Raw genomic sequence first — 20,485 nt, forward strand, 5'->3', positions numbered from 1 at the left:
CCCCGGCTGGGCACAGAGGGGCGCTAGGGAAGGGCTCTCCCCGCACACACCCCGCTGGGGAGCAGCAGCGGCTCAGCGCAAGCTCCCGGCTCACAATGGAGCTATGGAGGCGGCAGCAGCGTCTGACCCAGGAAGCTCAAATTGAAATATCCCGGATTCCTTGGCAGACCGAGTTAAAGGGCCCGCGCAGCCTGCCCGTCCCCAGCCTCCGCCGCACCCAGAGCCCTCTGGTGGCAGGAGCTAATGACTCCCGCTCCCCTCCTGCGCTCTGCCCTGGGGTTGAACACGTGGCCCAGGAGCAAGGCCGCTTTAGGCTGATTCCCCGGAATCAGCCCCGCGCCTAAGAGGGCTCGCGCACAGTGGCCTTTTTAATTTTTACTCATCCGTACCCCTGCTGCCCGCCAGGGCTGTGTCTCTTTCATTGCGGGACTCTATCGAGCGATGGCTCTCTGTTCCCCAGGACATCTCCCCAGGCTCCTGATTCCCACTCAGACTGCAGCACCACTAGGAGAAGGGAGACAACACTCCCTCACCAACCACATTGCAAAGGGCACCCAGACTGCCAGGCACACCTTCAGCAGGAGCTGGGGGACAGATGGTAAATGATTTGAAAAAACAAACAAACAAACACAAAAACAGTATGGCACAAAACAAATGGATTAAAAACTGGCTAGCTGACAGGTCTCACAACAATTGTACAATGAGGAATCATCACTGAGCGTGTATGTTTCTGGTGGGATCCTGCAAGGATCCATTCTTGGCCCTACCCTACTTCACATGATTTTCATCAGTGAGCTGGAAGAAAACTAAAAAGTATCACCCATAAAGTTGGCAAACTGCAAAGGGGGTTGGTAAATCTCAAAGAGGATAGGTTGCTGACAGAGAGCCTCTGGGTGGCTTGGTGAGCTGGGTGCAAGCAAACAATTTATGTTTTAATATGGCCAAATGCAGAGTTGTGAATCTAGAGCCAAATAATGTAGGACACACTTGCAGGATGGGGCACTGTCTCGTGGGAAGCAGGGACTCGCTGAAAAAAGACTTGTGGGGCATGGTGGATAATCAGCTGAACATGAGCTCCCAGGGCAATGCCATGGCCTAAAGGGCTAATGCAGTCCTTGGATGTATAAACAGGGGAATATCCAGAAGGAGTAGGAAGGTTGTGTTACCTCTGTATTTGGCAGTGGTCCAATCGCTGCTGGACTATTGCGTTGATAAACTGGAGAGAAGAGCCGTGAGAATGATTAAAGGACTGGAAAACAAGCTGTACAGTGACAGAGTCAGCTCCTGGGGTCTATTTTTGCTTTGCAAAGGGAAGGTTAAGGTGTGTCTTGCTCACAGTCTGTAGGTACCTACATGGAGAACAGAAATATGATACAGGGCGGCTCTTCATGTTGCCAGACAAAGGTGTAACAAGATCTAATGGCTGGAAGGTGAAGCCAAATGCAGACAAGTAATAAGGTGCAATTGTTTAACAGTGAGGGGTTATTAGCCAAGGGGGAAATTTACTAATTTTTAAATCAAGATTGGACGGTTTTGAAACCATACGCTCTAGTTCAAGCAGGAATTAATCCAAGGAAGTTCTGTGGCCTGTTATAGAGGAGTTGGGACTAGGTAATCACAATTGTCCCTCCTGACCATGTAATCAATGAATCTATGTAAAGCTTCCCCACAGAGACTAGCCCTAGAACTATTTGGAAATCAGTTGAGAGTAGGATTGCCAGGTGTCCGGTTTTCAAAGGGAATCTGCTGCGTCCAGTCAGCACATCTGACCAGACACTGCAGTAACTGGCCTCTGCCATTTGGGGACAGGAAGAGCAGCAGCTGTGGCTGGACTCACATGGAGGAGCTGCTCTCTGCTCAGCTGCTGATGCTTGACAGAGAGCAGTGGCTGGCTGGCTTCCAGACTAGGCTGCAAGAGGTAGGTGCCATCACCCGGGGGAGAATCCTATCCACCACCCTTCTGCCCCCCCCCCCCCCCTGTGCTCTGATTGCCCCGTCCCTGGCTCCTCACTATGGGGACTCACCCCTCCCCACCCCTGGTCCCTTGCTCCAGGGACCCACCCCCACGTGTCCCAGCTCATTGCTTTGGGGACCACCCCCCACCCCGCTCTGCTGTCCCCCAATTGGGCTGATGGGCAGGCTCCACATCAGCTCCTCCCAGCCTGACTCTGCAGGCAGCCAGTGAGTCCTGGGAGAGGGGAGAATGAGTAGGGCCGGCTCCAGGCACCAGCTAAGGAAGCAGGTGCCTGGGGCGGCCAATACAAAGGGTTGGCACTCCAGTATTGGGGCAACACGTCCAGGTCTTCAGCCACAATTCGGCGGCAGGTCCCTCAGTCCCTCTCTTCCTCTTTGAGCTGCCGCAGAAGTGCCGCTGAAGAGGAAGAGAGGGAGTGAAGGACTTACCGCCGAAGAATAGAGCGGCGCAATTGAGCTGCCACCGAAGTGCTGCCGACCAGCCCTGGGAATGAGTGGGGGGAGGGAGAGTGAGCGACAGAGGGTAGGGGGAGAGGCCTCGGGGGAAGGAGCAGGGCAGGGCAAGGATGTTCGGTTTTCAGCAATTAGAAAATTGGCAACAGTAATGGTAATGCTGAGGGTGGGGTCCGGGAGCAGCAGAGGAAAGCTGAGTCTAAATGCACTGTGTGTTGCTATTTCTTCCTCTCTCTTCTAACCCTTCTTCGCTACCAATCATTCCTTTCCTTCTATTTTCCTCCTTTTGTTACTTTCACTCCATTTTCGCCCCCTTCACATAACCACATTCTCTGTCTCTCACACACAGTCTCGGAGGATCTCTCAGCTGGCCCTGGGCCTCCTCTGTGCTCATTGGGTCTCTCAGACCCACCCCATCCCCATTGGGACTCTGATCCACCCTCTCTGAGCTTACAGTCCTGTCCTGGGACTCTTAAGGATCACCATACCCCTGGCAGAGCTCTGGGAGACAGACTTCTCTCTCTCTCTCTCTCTCTCTCTCTCTATTAGGAATTTATTTGTACAAAAAGAAACAGATTCATGTTCATCTCCCAAAGCCTGAATTTCATGAAACATGAGTCCCTGAACCACCCCACCATCCGGACACAAGAAAATCCCTCCCAGGGCAATTATTTCCTTAAATAATCCTGGTGTGTCACAATCTCAGATGAGTCCCTGCCTGAAAAAGGGGATAAGGGATTCCAGCTACTGTCCTTCCCTTCCCTTAATACACTCCCCATGACAGAAAGAGCTGGGAAGGGACAGAAGAACATCAAATACTAATAATCATGGATTACATCAAAAATGTAATGCCCATTTTGCTTCAGTACTCATTTATGTGACCAGATACTTAACATAATTAATATTCAAATGGGGATGTCCTGATGAAATTTACTCTAAGGTACTTAAGGAACTAGCTGAACCAGTCTCTGAATCATTAGCGAGTATCTTTGAGAACTCCTGGTGGGTGAGTGACGTCCCAGAACACCGGAGTAAAGCAAACATTGTAGCTATCATTAAAAAGGGAAACAGAGAACTGGAGGAACTATAAACCAGTTACACTAACTTCAATAACCGGAAAGATACTGGAACAAATTATTAAACAATCAGTTTGTAAGTACCTACTGGATAATAGGATAAGAAATAGCCAACATGGATTTGTCAACAGTTTCAAAAAGGCTTTGACAAGGTCCCTCACGAAAGGCTCTTAAGCAAAGAAAGCTGTCATGGGATAAGAGGGAAGATCCTTTCATGGATCATTAACTGGTTAAAAAAATAGGAAACACAGGGTAGAAATAAATGGTCAGTTTTCAGAATGGAGAGAGATAAGTAGTGGTGTCTCCCAGGGGTCTGTACTGGGACCAGAACTGTTTAACATATTCATAAATTCTCTGGAAAAAGGGGTAAACAGTGAGGTGGCAAAATTTGCAGATGATAAAAAATTACTCAAGATAATTAAGTCCAAAACAGACTGCGAAGAGTAACAAAGGGATCTCAGAAAACTGGGTGACTGGGCAACAAAATGGCAGATGAAATTCAATGTGGATAAATGCAAAATAATGCACATTGGAAAAAATAACCCCAACTATACATATAAAATGATGGGAGTCTAAATTAGCTCTTTCCACTCAAGAACGAGATCTTGGAGTCATTATGAATAGTTCTCTGAAAACATCCACTCAATGTGCAGCGGCAGTCAAAAAAGCAAACAGAATGTTGGGAATCATTAGGAAAAGGATAGATAAGACAAAAAATATCATATTGCCTCTATATAAATCCATGGTACGCCCACATCTTGAATACTGTGTGCAAATCTGGTCACTCCATCTCAAAAAAGATATATTGGAATTGGAAAAGGTACAAAAAAGAGCAAACAAAAATTATTAGAGGTATGGAACGGCTTCTGTGTGAGGAGAAATTAATAAAACTGGATTTTTCAGCTTGGAAAAGAGATGACTAAGGAGGTATATGATAGAGGTCTATAAAATCATGACTGGTGTGGTGAATGTAAATAAGGAAGTGTTATTAACTCATTCTCCTAACACAAGAACTAGGGGTCACCAAATGAAATGAATAGTTAGCCGGTTTAGAACAAACAAATAGACCTATTTCTTCACACAACTCACTGTCAGCCTTGGGAACTCTTTGCCAGAGGATGTTGTAAAGGCCAAGACTATAACAAGGTTAAAAAAACGGCTAGATAAGTTAATGATGGATGGGTCCATCAATAGCTATTAGCCAGGATGTGCAGGGTTGCAAAACCATGCTCTGAAGTGTCCCTAGCCTCTGTTGCCAGAAGTTGGGAGTAAGCAACAGGGGATGGATCACTTGATGATTTCCTGTTCTGTCCATTCCCTCTGAAGCATCTGGCACTGGCCACTGCCGGAAGACAGGATACTTGGCTAGATGGACCATTGGTCTGACCCAGCATGGCTGTTCTTATGTTCTTAAATCATACCAAACCAATCTAATTTCCTCTTTGACAGGGTTACTGGTCTAGTGGCTAGGGGGAAAGCAATAGATGTGATACATCTTGTACTCCTGACAGAATTCTGTGCACCTGCATAGCTGCAGAATTCTTATGGTTTGCAGTTTTCTGTGCTCCCTGCTCAGAAAAATGCAGAAGAAATATGTGGGGGACATGCACCTCTTCCCTGGCAGCACAGGTGGTGCATCTGTTCCAGCACACTTTGAGTAGCCATCAGAGATGCAAATCACTGTGGGGGAGGGGAGCTGGGCGTGCATGCCTGCAGTGGGGACATTAATTACTGTCAAGGGGCAGGGCTGGGCATGCGTGAGCAAACAAACGAAAGAGACTCTGTCCTTCTTGCTTTCTCCTGCAGAGCACCGGGTGTGGAGGGGTAGGGCTTTTTGTTAGGTATAACGCAGGCTCTATCCCCTAAGGCAGAAATGTAGCAGCCTGCCTGCCTATGTTCCTTCATTGCAATGAAGCAGCTGTTTTGCCAGGTTTGGAAATGTAATCAGCCAGTGCTATCCCTTAAATTGCCTGGAGGCTCATTTTATAGAAGATAACGGGGATTGGATTGAAACAAAATTCAGTCAGGTTTTATTTGAGAGGGGACAAGGTGTGGAAGAATAAGAGTGTTCTGTGCAAAACTGTTTCAACATTTGAAATAAAACACTCATTTTCTGAGGCAGAAATGTAGCAGCCTGCCTGCATAGTAATGTGGTTAATGTTCCTATTCTTAGTTAACTGTTCCCATTCTCAGTCAATTACCTCAGGAGCATAAAACCTATAAAAGTTTTAAGGCTCCTTTGCATTGCCAGAGTGATGTAAAGGAGCCTTATTATAAATAACAGTAAGGAAATCCTCTGCTAGGAAGATCTATGTGCTCTCTCACTGTTTTCCTGTGCCAAAGTGGCACCATGGTGGTTAGATTATAGCTCAGGATTTATTTTACTTACCCATTTAAAAAAAAACTTTGAGCACAAATAAAACATTTATCAAGCAGTTAATAAAATGTCAGGACAATCAGAACCAAGCACTTCCCAAAGTACCCAGCCAGGTCCAGATGAAATTATCAAATGGCAAAGGGATATTCTTTCTTTTGCACAACATGAACAGCCTTCACATCATGTATCAAAACTGCTACACCAGCTTCTCGTGCTTGAGAATATCCCTATAAAACACATGTGGATGGGGACAAATTATTTTGCACATCCTGCAATGTTGTTCTCAATCATGACTGACTGTCTGTAATTGTGGATCTTTTTGCAGTAAAAAAACCCACATTATTTTGACAAATAAAATATGCAGAATTTTAAAATATTGTGTGCAGAATTTTTTTTTTTTTTTTTGGCACAGAATTCCCCCTGGAGTAATCTTTATTTCAGTAAGGCTTATGACACAGTCCCACCTGACATTCTCATAAGCAAACTAGGAAAATGTGGTCTAGATGAAATGACTATAATGTGGATGCAAAACTCTTTGAAAGGCTATACTCAGAGAGTAGTTATCAATGGTTCATACTCAAATATGAGGAACATGGGAGGGATTTCTAGCACTTTCGAGGACAGGATTAGATTTCAAAATGGCCTTGACAAATTGGAGAATTTGTCTGAAATAAAGACAGTAAAGATAAATGCAAAATATTACACTTGGGAAGGAAAAAGTCACCTGCTTTATAATGATAAGGCAGAGCTCCTAAAACTGTGGGGTGCAGAGGAACATTTGGGGGGATGCAGCAGGGTTTGGGCCAGCCCCCTTGGGGTGAAGGGAGTGCCACCCAGCCCCGCTTCGCTCCCAGCTCTGCTCTGGCACTGCCCCCAGCCGTGGTCCTGCACCACGCCCAGCCTCAGCTCACCACCATGGCCCAATCGCGGCTCCACACCCGGCCCCAGTCCCAGCTGCGTCCCCACACTAGGCCCCCTTAATCCTGTCCATGCTCCCTCCCTCCCCCTGGGAGCTGCAGCCCCACTCCCAAACCCAGCTCCCATGAGGCCAGGGGGGCACAAACAGGGGTAAGGAAGGCCACTACTCTGTAAAGTTTGGGGACCACTGCTATTAGCATAGTTAAGCTCTGGAATAGACTATCAAGGGAGGTTGTGGAATTCCCATCATTGGAGGTTTTTAAGACAAACACCTGTCAGGGATAGTATAGGATTACTTGGTTCTGCCTCGGCACAGGAAACTGGACTAGATGACCTTTCAAGGTTCCTTCCAACCCTGCATTTCTGTGTTCTATAATCCTGTGAACACAGTACACAGTAATAACAATAATAGTGAAACTCAGCCTCTCCTGTACTCGCATTCTCCTGAACCACTTCATACACAGTAATTAATGGCCCCTCACAACTCTCCAGGGCATTGGTCAAATATTATCACCATTGTAGGGATGGGAGAAATGGACACAGAGAGAGCAGGGGAAGTAACCAGCACTAGCTCACACCCAGGAATCTTAACTCTCATTTCCCCCACCCTCCCCTCCAACTGCTACACCACACTCCCAAAAAGGCATCCCCTAGAGTTCCCACCTCTCTGGGTAATCTCCATGTATTCCCCAATCTCCAGCCACCCCCACCATCCATGACTTCAGAGATGTCCAATACACTGAGCAGTGCTCTGGCATCCTGTTAGTTCAGATCAGCAGCTCTTCCTGCCTTGTAACTACAGCCCCAGAGGGCCCCTTGCTGCTTCCCTGAATAACATTCCTCTGTCCCTATCCCGAGATGCCCTAGGAGCTACAGAGACAACTCAGGCAAGAACTGCAACGGGGCATTTTTACCTGTCCTCTAAATTGGAAAATACGTGTGTAACCCACAGAAATGTCTCTCTACCAATCCCAATCGCCTGCTCACCCCAGACCCTGAAATCACCCAGCTCCTGGGTATCCAGCGTTCCATCCTCTTCTACCCCTGTCAACTATCCCCCACTGAAACCCAAACCCTTCATCCACTTGCTGCCCCTGCAAAGACCATCTATCAATGAAACATTTACACTTTGCTTCAGGAGAGCACAGACCCATTGTCCATAGTGAGAGCTCCTGCCATCTGCTAGCCTGTGTGGAGTTTCTGATGGGACATTAGAGACACCTTCACCTTGTAGCTTTTCCCACAGACAGAACATTTATAGTTTCTCTTTGTTGTGTGAGCTCTCTGATGTGAAATAAGTTCTAACCTCTGCTTGAAGCTTTTTCGACAGACAGAACATTTATATGGTGTCTTCCTAGTGTGGGTTTTCTGATGTCTAATGAGGTCAGAGCTCCTAGTGAAGTTTTTCCCACATTCGAGGCAGTTAGAGGATCTTTCTGGCCTGTGCATTTTCTGGTGCGAAATAACGTGAGCCTTCCGACTGAACCCCTTCCCACACTCTGGGCAGTAATAGGGTTTTTCTCCTGTGTGGCTTCTCTGATGATTCATAAGGTCTGAGCTCTGCTTGAAGCTTTTCCCACACTCAAGGCATTTATAGGGTCTCTCTCCAGTATGGATCCTCTGATGTCTAATAACAGCTGAGCTGTCACTAAAGTTTTTTCCACAGTCAGGGCACCTATAGGGTATCTTTCCAGTGTGCATTCTCTGATGTCTAATGAGGTGCGAGTGCCGAGTGAAACTTTTCCCGCACTCAAGGCAGTTATAGGGTCTCTCCCCTGTGTGGATTCTCTGATGCTTAATTAGGTTTGAGCCTTGATTGAAACTTTTCCCACATTCCAGGCAGTTATAAGGTCTCTCTCCTGTGTGGATTTTCTGGTGTGAAATAAGGGTTGAGCTCCGCTTGAAGCTTTTCCCGCAGTCGGGGCATTTATAGGGTTTCTCTTCCGTGTGCACTCTCTGATGCACAACAAGGGTGGAGCTCCGAGGGAAGGATTTCCCACACTCTGGGCAGTTATAGGGTCTCTCTCCTGTGTGGACTCTCCGATGAATAATCAGGGATGAGTCATTATTGAAGATTTTTCCGCACTCAGCACATTCATACAGTTTCCCTTTAGTGCAGATTCCTGGCTGGATCATGTCTTCAGGAAGGTCCTTCAAACCAACCCCCTGGTCAGTGGATTTACCCTGTTGTTTCTCCCCTGAAGAGATTCCCTGCTGCACCTCTGGCCTGTGCTGATTTTCGCAGGCTTCTCCCTGCTCAGGACTCCAGGACACATCCCCTTCAGATCTTCCTGATAGTGTTCTCTGTGCTTCCATTTGACCAGGACCTCCCTGCTGAGGATGCTCCTCCTTGTTCTTACTCACCATCCCATCACCTGATGTGACAGAGAGACAATCCAGACAGGAGTCAGTCCCTGCACTGGAAGAAGAGCACAATGAAGCAGAGAAACTCCCAGCTGCCTCAGCAAGGGTTAAAGAAAGTGTTTGAGTTAAACTAGCCCCACTCAACTATACCTGAAAACAATGCCAGGACTGGAGGGAGAATCAAAGAAGGGACCCTGGTTCTGCTCAGGGCTGAAGGGATGGAGCAGTGACCTGCCAGCCAGGGCAGCCACCTGGAAGCCAGAACTTGCTACTCAACCAAGGGGAGACTGCGAATGAACCCCCAGCACCAGAGGTATCAGACTGAGCAGACCCCAGAGACATTGTGGGGCTCATCCTCACCTTGCCTGAAGGGACCTGGGATCACACCAAGGCATTTCCCTAGACCCAAGAGGGAACCTATGGGCAGCAAGCCACTGGCAGATTGTACTAGAGGGGCCATGCCCCCAACTGAATGGACTTGTAGGAAGTAGTCCAGGGCAGTGGGTTCTGACTCACTCCCAGGAGGGACACCAACCCCACCCTGTTCAGGGGTTGAGATACACAGGGCTATGGGCTGGGACCCTGTGGAGAGAGAGGGAGGGCCTGGGTGCCCCTTACCACTCCCCTGGCCTTAAAGACAAAGTACACAGCCCAGTAGGGGACTGAGAGAGAGCCTGGTGATCTAACCACTATGCTGCCTGACCACCCGAGCCCCTGGTACAAATGGGAATCTCAGAAAGTGGAACAGGAAAGGGGGGAACAAATTAAAATATCTGTTGGGATAATTGAAAACTCAATCTAAATCCTTCCTAAAACATTTTTTTTGGGGGGGGGGGGGGGGGGGGGGGAAGACCTATTCTGCTCCCACATCCCATCCAAACATTCAAAGGCAGGGAGCTGCTCCCTGGGGTCAGTGAGGGTGGGTGGGAAGTCACGAGCAACATCTGCCATGTGTGTACACTACCCGCTGGGGACAATCCTGACCTGGGGACAGAGACCTGGAGATGCTCACAGGCCTTTGTGAGAATCTCAGCTGTTTACATAAAACTGTAGGACTGGAAGGGACCTCGAGAGGTCTTCTAGTCCAGTCCCCTGCACTCAAGGCAGAACTAAGAACCAGTGGTTCTCAAACTTTTTTTTTTTTTCCCCCACAGACCACTTGAAAATTGCTGAGGGTCTCAGTGGACCACTTAATGATCTTTCCAAATGTTGTTTGTACCGTTAGCTAACGATTGTAAAGCACTTTGGATAAAAGTGCTATATTAAAAACTTAATAATTAGTTTTTTTGTTCTACAAATAAAAGGACAACTCTTATTTTAATATCAGTAGTCTTACCTTTCTAATGCAAGGGATGTGCCTTCTCTCCCCTGCCGTGGCAGCCCCCAAGCTGGGACTGGGAAGGAGGGGGGGGGGGGTCTTTTCCTCTCTCCCCCACTGTAGCATCCCCCAAACTGGGGCCTCTTTCTCTGGCTACCGCAGCCCTGCATGTCCCAAATTCCTCCCACCCCCTCTTCTCTTACCACTGCCACCTCCCACCTACCCCCTGTTTCCCCCACGACTGCCACCTCACCTTACATGTGCATCTTCTCCAGGGTCCAGACACAATTACTGGAGCCACACCTGCGTGGCTCCACTAACTAGGTGGGTGGCCCTTCATTCTCTTGTGTGCAGCCACCCAGGTGTGCACCTTAGAAGGAACTATCCATGGACCACCTGAATGGAGCTCGCGAACCACTGGTGGTTCGCGGACCACAGTTTGAGAACCTCTGATCTAGACCATCCTTGACAGGTGTTTGGAGATTTTTAAGAGCAGGTTAGACAGTGATGGAGAGTCCACAACCTCCTTAGGCAATTTATTCCAGTGGTTAACTACCCTGAAAGTTAAGAAGTTTTTCCTAATGTCCAACCTAAACTGCCCTTGCAGTAATTTAAGCCCATTGCTTCTTGTCCTATCCTCAGAGGTTAGAGAGAACAATTTTTCTCCCTCCTCTTAGTAACAACCTTTTATGTACTTGAAAACTATTATATCCCCTCTGTCTTCTCTTCTCCAGACTAAACAAACCCAAGTTTTTTTTCAATCTTCCCTCATAGGTCATGTTTTCTAGACCTTTGATCATTTTTGTTGCTCTTCTCTGGGCATTCTCCAATTTGTCCACATCTTTTCTGAAATGTGGTGCAGAGCTGGGCACAATATTCCAGTTGAGTATGAGCAGAAGAATTATTTCTTGTCTTGCTTATAACACTCCTGCTAATACATCGCAGAACGAGGTTTGCTTTTTTTTTTTTTTCTTTTTTTCTTTGCAGCAGTGTTACACTGTTGACTTATTTAGCCTGTGATCCCACTATGACCCCCAGATCCCTTTCCACAGTAGTCCTTCCTTGCTAGTCATTTCCCATTTTGTGTGTGTGCAACTGATTGTTCCTTCCTAAGTGGAGTACTTTGCATTTGTCCTTATTGAATTTCATCCTATTTACGTCAGACCATTTCTCCAGTTTGTCCAGATCATTTTCAATTTTAATCCTATCCTCCAAAGCACTTTGCAACCCCTCCCAGCTTGGTATTGTCCGCAAACTTTATAATGTACTCTCTATGCCATTATCTAAATTACTGATGAAGATACTGAACGGAACCAGACCCAGAACTGATCCCTGTGGGACCCCACTCAATATGCGCTTCCAGCTTCACTGTGAACCACTGATAGCTACTCTATGAATGGCTTTCCAACCAGTTATGCACCCACCTTATAGTAGCTCCATCTAGGTTGTATTTCCCTAGTTTCTTTATGAGAAGGTCATGTGAGACCATATCAAAAGTCTTACTACTGTCAAGATATACCACATCAATGGCAGATGGCTTCTGCGTCTGTTTAACCAATTCCTCACCTGTGTGGCTCTCTCAGGATCTCCCTTTCCTCAGAGTCCTGGAGATCTTGGACCCATGTCTCTTCCCTGGGAGATCACAACAAGTTTGGGAATGGGAAATCCTGCTCCAGGCAAAGAAAACACGTGAGACCAAGATTTTACACTTATTCTAAGACACGGCTGTTTCCAGATGTGCTAGCTGGATGGGTGTGACATAGCAAGGGTACAATCCAGACTAATGAGCAGCTGTGTCACCCCTGCCCTGTAACCTTCGGTGCCTTACAATGCCTTGCTGAACTAGCACCCACCAGGGCCACACACAAACAGCCTACCAGCATGCAAACCACATCCTCAAAAAGAGAGAGAGAGAGAGAGAGAGAGAGAGAGAGAGAGAGAGAGTAAGTAACTGCAGCCTACCAGGCACACTTGGGTTACACTCTGACTCTCACCAGCCTTGGTTATACTTCAGTGTGACCCCCACGCACCCCCACTCTTAAATTGCCCTCCAGAAATGTATGTCCTGTACTACCCAGCCCTCTCCTGGACAATACAAATAAATTAAGTCCTTAATTCCTTAAAGTACTAATATGACTGCTTATTACTTTAAATAAAGTACCCAGACACTCCAAGTTAAAACACACTAGATTGTAGTTAATAAACTTGTTTTACCATTTTATCCAAAGAGATAGGTTTTAAGTGAATACAAGTAATGAAGCATAAAAGTAAGAAATGACAAGAAAAATAGAGAAGATGCTTTCTCGCATCTAACAACAAGATCTGAAGCAAAGTTTCTCACCACATACTTCCAGCAGTGTTACTGACCAACCTTCGGGTCAGGACCCGTCCCCCATAGTCCAACGGCTATTTTCTTTGTCTGCTCAAGTGCAAAGAGTGAGATGAAGGGAGTGGGGGGGGGGGCAGAAAAGAGGTCTCTTGGGGTGTCTGCCCCTATTTTTTATAGTCCTGTTCCCCCTTTGAGAAGCATATCCAGCTGAGAACCAGGAGACAAAGAGTCTGTGTGGAAGGATTTTCTCTGCTGCTTTTTTCTTCACCTGTTTGTGCTCCCTTTGTCTCCCTTCCTGCTTGATGACTCTAGTTACTGCTTAAATGCTAATGAAGCAGAGCACACTGTTTGGGACAGACCGGTTTGCCAACTTCTGCTATGGTTTGGAACATGTGTTAACAACATCCTACAGGAAAATCTTAATTTTACATACAATATTGCCAAATATTTTATCAGGACAACACTGACCACCAAATTATGAATTTTCAAAAGATACTTCAAAAGTCATACTTTGTACAAAAATTATTCCAGTAGGGTGTAGGGTATGAATACAGGAGTGTATTCCATCACTTGTATAAACTAAAGAAATTGGAAACCGTTCCTGGAGACCCTTTGAGGAGGTCAGATGGTTCCTTGGAGACTTGAGGTTCCTCCCAGCAGGAGATTCAGGGTGCGAGTTTTTGACTCCAGAACATTTCCCCTTGTGAGACATGGCTGTCATTTCCCATTACTTTGGGAGGGGTCTGGGGGGGCTGAAGTCAAATGGCCCTTAATCAAGATGGCCACTGTTTCCGTACAGATTTGGCATGTGAAAGTGAGGCTGCCCCTAATAAAGATGACCACCAACTGCCCTTGTTTCCAGTGTGAATGTCAGGCTGTTCTCGAGGAATATGGCTGGGGCTCTGTGGTTAGGAGACTGGACAGGAAACTCAGAGGAAAAGTGGAAATATGGGGAGCTATAGGGACCCGGGGGGGGGGTCCAGGAGGATGCGTGGGGGAATCAGCCAGCAGGAGGATGAGCAGGTGCAGGAGAATAGACAGTGCAGAGGCACGTGGGGCAGTAGCTGTAACAGGTGGGAAACTGGAAAGGGAAAGGCAGGTAACTATAGGGCAGGAGAGAAAAGGAGAAGACTGGCTGGGGTAAAGAGGAAACAGAGTCGTGATTAAGCAGGGGGATAGAGAAGTCAGAAGGGTAAATCCCAGCAGCTGGGGGGGTGGGGGGGGCACACTTTTCCATGTGCACTGTTGGAGGTGGAGTTTTGTCGATACAGTGTGATACACACACACCAGGGAGCTTCACACATACATATCTTCCCTACCCCCTGGGCTCAGAAAACAGAAGGCAAATAAAATTACCACCATTTTTTTTTAAACTTGTGATTTTTAAGTTGAACTGGAGAGAATACAGTCAACTTCAGAGAACCTAGAAGGGCGCTGAAGGAGAAGAACGTCCAAATGATCTTCTCAGAAACATTTCCTGGCCCATGAGCCAAGAAAGACAGGAAGCAGAAGATTCTGGAAGTGAAGCACTGGATAGGTAAGTGGCGTAGGGTTTTGGGTTTGTGGAACATTGTACTACCTTCTGTGGGGTGAAGGGGCTGTACAGGTTGGATGGCTGCATCTCAGCAGAATCATAGAATATCAGGGTTGGAAGGGACCTCAGGAGGTCACCTAGTCCAACCCCCTGCTCAAAGCAGGACCCATCCCCAACTAAATTATCCCAGCCAGGGCTTTGTCACACCTGACCTTAAAAACCTGTAAGGAAGGAGATTCCACCACCTCCCTAGGTAACCCATTCCAGTGCTTCACCACCCTCCTAGTGAAAAAGGTTTTCCTAATATCCAACCTAAACCTCCCCCACTGCAACTTGAGATCATTACTCCTTGTTCCGTCATCTGCTACCACTGAGAATAGTCTAGATCCATCCTCTTTGGAACCCCCTTTCAGGTAGTTGAAAGCAGCTATCAAATCCCCCCTCATTCTTCTCTTCTGCAGACTAAACAATCCCAGTTCCCTCAGCTTCTCCTCATAAATCATGTGCTCCAGCCCCCTAATCATTTTTGTTGCCCTCCACTGGACTCTTTCCAATTTTTCCACATCCTTCTTGTCGTGTGGGGCCCAAAACTGGACACAGTACTCCAGATGAGGCCTCACCAATGTCGAATAGAGGGGAACGATCACATCCCTTGATCTGCTGGCAATGCCCCTACTTATACAGCCCAAAATGCCGTTAGCTTTCTGGGCAACAAGGGTACACTGTTGACTCATATCCAGCTTCTCGTCCACTGTAACCCCTGGGTCCTTTTCTGCAGAACTGCTGTCTAGCCATTCGGTCCCTAGTCTGTAGCAGTGCATGGGATTCTTCCGGCTTAAGTGCAAGACTCTGGACTTGTCCTTGTTGAACCTCATCAGATTTCTTTTGGCCCAATCCTCTAATTTGTCTAGGTCCCTCTGTATCCTATCCCTACCCTCCAACATATCTACCACTCCTCCCAGTTTAGTGTCATCTGCAAACTTGCTGAGGGTGCAGTCCACGCCATCCTTCAGATCACTGATAAATATATTGAACAAAACCGGTCCCAGGACCGACCCTTGGGGCACTCCGCTTGATGCCAGCTGCCAACTAGACATGGAGCCATTGATCACTACCCGTTGAGCCCAACGATCTAGCCAGCTTTCTATCCACCTTATGGTCCATTCATCCAGCCCATACTACTTTAACTTGCTGGCAAGAATACTGTGGGAGACCGTATCAAAAGCTTTGCTAAAGTCAAGGAATAACACATCCACTGTTTTCCCCTCATCCACACCGCCAGTTATCTCGCCATGGATTTGTTTAAATTGCAAGTGAAGAATAACTGAAGGTTTTTTGATATAAAGTCACTTTTCCCTGACTGGGAATCAAACCCAGGCTGTGGCAGTGAGTGCACCAAATCCTAACCACTAGACCACCTTGTCATAGAAGGCAATTAGGTTAGTCAGGCATGACTTGCCCTTGGTGAATCCATGCTGACTATTCTTGATCACTTTCCTCTCCTCTAAGTTCTTCAGAATTGATTCCTTGAGGACCTGTTCGATGGCACATTATATAGATTAAAAACTGTCTAACTGTATAATGTCTCTTTCAACAAAAGCTAACTCTTGTAACAAGTGTTTTCTGTCTCATATGTACCAGGCAAGGATTTGTGAACTTGTTAGAAATTAATAAATAGTTAAAAAAATAAACTAACTGATAAGTCTCAAAATGTAATTGTAAATGGGGAATCGCCAGAGGACAGGTGTGTTTCTAGTGGAATCCCACAGTGGCTAGTTCTTGGCCCTATACTATTTAACATTTTTATCAATGACTTGGAAGAAAGCAAAATCATTATTGATAAAGTTTGCAGAAGACACAAAGATTGGAAGAGTGGTAAATAATAAAGAGGACTAGTCATTTTACAGAGATTTGGATCACTTGGTAAACTCAGTGTCAGCCAACAAGATGCGTTTCTCTACACCCCATATAAACTCCCACATCTAGGAACAAAGCAGGCAGTATTTGCAAAATGGGATACTCTTTCAGAGTCACTGCTTCCCAGGATAAAGATCTGAGGCTCAAGGTAGATAATCAACTGAACGTGAGTTCCCAGTGTGACGCTGTACCTGAAGCATCACATTAGCCCTTTTAATGTATAAACAGGGGAAACTTGAGTAGGAATGGATAAATTATATTACCTCTCTGTGTGTTACTGGTGCAACTGCTACTTGACTACTATGTCCCGTTCTAGTATCCACAATTGAAGAATGATGCTGTACAATTGGAAAGGGCTCAAAGAACCACAAGAATGATTAAAGGATTGAAAAACCTGCCTTATAGTGATAGACACAAGGAGCTCAAGCCATTTAGCTTATCAAACAAATGATTAAGTGGTGACGTGATCCCCATCTACAAGTACTCATATGGGAAACAGAAGTTTGATAATGGGCTCTTCAATCTAGCAGACAAAAGTACAAGATACAGTGGCTAGAAGCTGAAGCAATAGAAATTCAGACTAAAATTAGGTGCAAACTTTCTACCAGAGAGGGTAATTAAGCACTGGGGAAAACTTATCAAGGGTTGCAGTGGATTCTCCATTACTGGACATTTTAAAATCAAGATTGGATGTTTTTCTAAAAGAGCCACTCTATTTCAATCAGAAATTAATACAGGGAAGTCCTATGGCCTGCATTATTCAGAAGGTCTGACTAGATGATCAAAATGGTCCATTATGGCCTTAGAACTTATGAAACTATGCCTGTCTCCTGACTTTCTGGAGTGACTCTTGGCTTCAGAGTCCTGCGGGTTGGTAGTAGGTCTTTGATAAACCTCTGCACATGTGGCTGTTTCCTCATAGTGGGTAATTTCTAACTCTTCCTGCTGGGCCTTTCCCACATCTTCCAGCTTCACATTAAAGAGAATGTAGTGTCCCTATAAATAGTTTGTAAAAAGCAACAAAGAATCCTGTGGCACCTTATAGACTAACAGAAGTATTGGAGCATAAGCTTTTGTGGGTGAATATACATGCGTCTGACGAAGTGGGTAACTATAAATAGCTTGTTAGCCCTCACCATGTTCTAGTTTTAGAAAGCTCCAAAACTGTCAGAACAGCAGTGAATGTAGAGCAAAAACCACAACAATTGGTTATGCGGATAGGATTGGAACCCAGGGATAGAGTGGAATAGGCAATGACTCCAGAGACCCAGTGGAAGTGAAACCAAAAGGAAATCACAGCCTGCAATCACTGGGACTGTCATTAAACTACTCATTTACTGGGGAGATGGGGGGAGAAAAAAAATGGTAAATATGTCTGGATGTTTGGAGAAAATGGACTTGTTTGTTAGCTCAATAGAGGACTGGCCCTCATCTATCAAGGAACTAGAACAGCATCTAATCACTAACTACCTGAGGAGAAAAAGTTGGTGGTTTTATTAAGTGTGATGGAGGGGCACGCAGAGTCCCCGGCGTGAGAGGGAAATCAGGGACACTGGTAGGGACCCCCAAACACACCTGCTCCCTGATAATCGCTTACCTGTGCCTGTTATGCTGCAGCCATTTCCCTTTGCTATCCCCAGGGAGGGTGGGAAAATGTGGAGTGAAACCTGGATGTTATTTTCCAGCCTGTCAGGATGAAAAGGGCAGAGGGAAAGTTTCAGATGGGGACTTTAAACAATTTCACACACTGGTTCACCACCCTCCCCTTCCCTGCAAACAGACGTTTTGCATTCTGCCACACTGCAAAAACACTGGGGCGTTTTTCTAAACCCACCAACATATATATTTAAACCCTCCCAGAACCAAATACTAGAAAAGAACAAAATCGAAGCAGCTGCCTTGGGGTTCCCCCTGACATTGTCACCCAGGGCAGTAGCAGGGATCAGGCAGAGGTAGGAACCTACTTTTCCTGCCTCAGCTCCTTGTCTTGTGCAATGAGAAGTGAATCTGAAGTCAACAGACCTGGGCAGGTTTAGGAGCCTGTAACTTCTCTCCCCACTTGCTTCTCCTTCCCCCGTCTGGACAGGAGATCTGGTTGCTGTTTTGTTGCGGCCATGTCTACTCTGCAGAGTTAAGAATGCATAGCCCTTTAGGGTAGACTCAGCAGGAGTATTTCTTCCGGTGCAGGAACACCACTTCTCTTGACAGCCGGGCCAACAGAAACACTTTGTCGGCATAGCTGTGTCTACCTTGGGGGTTTTCTCGGCATGGCTATGTTGGTCCGGGGTGTGGAAGAAACCACACAGCTTTGTCACTGAAAGCTGGCTCGGCTTCTGCAGGAGCTCAGAGGAGCACAGTCGGGGGGGGCGGGAGGTTTCAAGAAGGGCAGCAGCTCTGGGACTCGCAGACCCCCTCCCTCCCGGGAGCAGAGCTGGGGCGAGGAGGGGGCGTTGGTGCGGAGTCACTTTCCTGCCCGGCCCCAGCCCTTTCCCCCGGGTCTCTCCCCTCACCTGCAGGCTCCGGCTCAGGGGTGGGGTCGGCAGAGCCCGGGGCTGCCCCCAGGGGCTGGTTCCAGCCCCCGGAGAAAGTCCCCCTGGCTGGGCACAGAGGGGCGCTAGGGAAGGGCTCTCCCCGCACACACCCCACTGAGGAGCAGCAGCGGCTCAGCCCAAGCTCCCGGCTCACAATGGAGCCATGGGGGCAGCAGCTGCAGTGTCTGCGCCGCCTGACCCAGGAAGCTCAAATTGAAATATCCCGGATTCCTTGGCAGACCCAGTTAAAGGGCCCGCGCAGCCTGCCCGTCCCCAGCCTCCACCGCACCCAGAGCCCTCTGGTGGCAGGAGCTAATGAATCCCGCTCCCCTCCTGCGCTCTGACCTGGGGTTGAACACGAGGCCCAGGAGGGATCCACCCAGAATCTTTTTCCAACCCTGGAAACGTGTCCCACAGAGCAGCATCCCCTGCTGCCCGCCAAGGCTGTGTCTGAGCTCGGGGGTCTCTTTCACTGGGGGACTCTATCGAGCCATGGGCTCTCTGTCCCCGGAGCATCTCCCCAGAGTGCGGATTCCCACTCAGACTGCAGCACCACTAGGAGAAGGGAGGAGAACACTCCCTCACCAGCCGCCTCGCAAAGGGCACCCAGACTGCCAGGTACACCTTCAGCAGAAGCTGGGGGACAGATGGTAAATGATTTGGAAAAAAAAACAACAGTATGGCACAAAACAAATGGATTAAAAACTGGCAAGCTGACAGGTCTCAGAAGAATTGTACAATGAGGAACCATCACTGAGCGGGTGTGTTGGAAGAGGAGAAGGACCTAGGGGTTCTTGTAGACCGCAGGATGACTGAGTCGACAATGTGACGTGGCGGTGAAAAAAGCCAATGCTGTCTTGGGATGCATTAGGCGAGGTATATCTAGTAGGGATAAGGAGGTCCTGCTTCCGTTGTACAAGGCGCTGGTGAGACCTCATTTGGAGTACTGTGTGCAGTTCTGGTCTCCCATGTTTAAAAAAGATGAACTCAAACTGGAACGGGTGCAGAGAAGGGCCACTAGGATGATCAGAGGAATGGAAAAGCTGTCGTACGAAAGGAGACTAGAGGAGCTTGGGTTGTTTAGTCTGACAAAGCGAAGGCTGAGAGGGGATATGATTGCTATCTTTAAATATATTAGAGGGATTAATACAAGGGAGGGAGAAGAATTATTCCAGCTTAGTACTAACGTGGATACCAGAACGAATGGATACAAACTGGCCGTGGGGAAGTTCAGACTTGAAATTAGACGAAGGTTTCTGACCGTCAGAGGGGTGAAATATTGGAACGGCCTACCGAGGGAAACGGTGGGGGCGACGGACCTGTCTGGTTTTAAGATAAAGTTAGATAAGTTTATGGAGGGAATGGTTTAATGGTAAAACATAGTAGTCAAGGAAAGCCAAGCAATGGTGGGTAAATAGTATAATGGCTAACGGGGTCGGGCTGGAGACTCTTGCCTATATGCTCGGGGTCTTACTGATCGCCACATTTGGGGTCGGGAAGGAATTTTCCTCCAGGGCAGATTGGCTGAGCCTCTGGAGGTTTTTCGCCTTCCTCCGCAGCATGGGGCAGGGATCTCTAGCAGGAGGGTCTCTGGCGATTGCAGTCACTAAAAACAGGATTGGGGACTTCAACAGCAGAGTCCAGGGAAGGGGTAGGGACGGTTTTATGGCCTGCAGCATGCAGGGGGTCAGACC

At 47.4% G+C, this 20,485-nt stretch overlaps 2 protein-coding genes across 2 annotated transcripts in view; both read right to left on the bottom strand.

Annotated features, from left to right (window-relative positions):
- The window catches only part of LOC103306931 (zinc finger protein 239-like), a 25,760-nt gene extending 13,640 nt beyond the window's left edge, over nt 1-12,120 (bottom strand). The window contains exon 1 of the mRNA XM_065562624.1: nt 12,047-12,120. The gene's annotated coding sequence lies outside the window, so the exon portion shown is untranslated. The remainder of the gene's footprint in view (nt 1-12,046) is intronic.
- On the bottom strand, nt 5,909-18,764 carry LOC122172859 (zinc finger protein 660-like). Its single transcript, XM_065562443.1, has 3 exons — nt 18,283-18,764; nt 17,858-17,946; nt 5,909-9,173 (listed from the first exon to the last, which is right to left on the bottom strand). Exons 1-3 carry the CDS (start codon nt 18,495-18,497, stop codon nt 7,981-7,983), a joined length of 1,497 nt encoding a protein of 498 aa, XP_065418515.1. The 5' UTR covers nt 18,498-18,764; the 3' UTR covers nt 5,909-7,980.
- Between the last annotated feature and the right edge of the window lie 1,721 nt (nt 18,765-20,485).

This window comes from Chrysemys picta, chromosome 12, assembly GCF_011386835.1.
Source record: "Chrysemys picta bellii isolate R12L10 chromosome 12, ASM1138683v2, whole genome shotgun sequence".
Taxonomy (NCBI): domain Eukaryota; kingdom Metazoa; phylum Chordata; order Testudines; family Emydidae; genus Chrysemys; species Chrysemys picta.

Bases quoted from the DNA above. Each gene is read 5' to 3' on its own strand.
- LOC122172859 (XM_065562443.1), bottom strand. From the start codon at position 18,497: ATGCCGACAAAGTGTTTCTGTTGGCCCGGCTGTCAAGAGAAGTGGTGT. The intron at 17,947-18,282 runs GTCTGTTGACTT...TCATCCTGACAG, and splicing joins AGGCTCCTAAACCTGCCCAG to GCTGGAAAATAACATCCAGG. The intron at 9,174-17,857 runs GTAAGCGATTAT...CTGTCACATCAG, and splicing joins CTGCAGCATAACAGGCACAG to GTGATGGGATGGTGAGTAAG.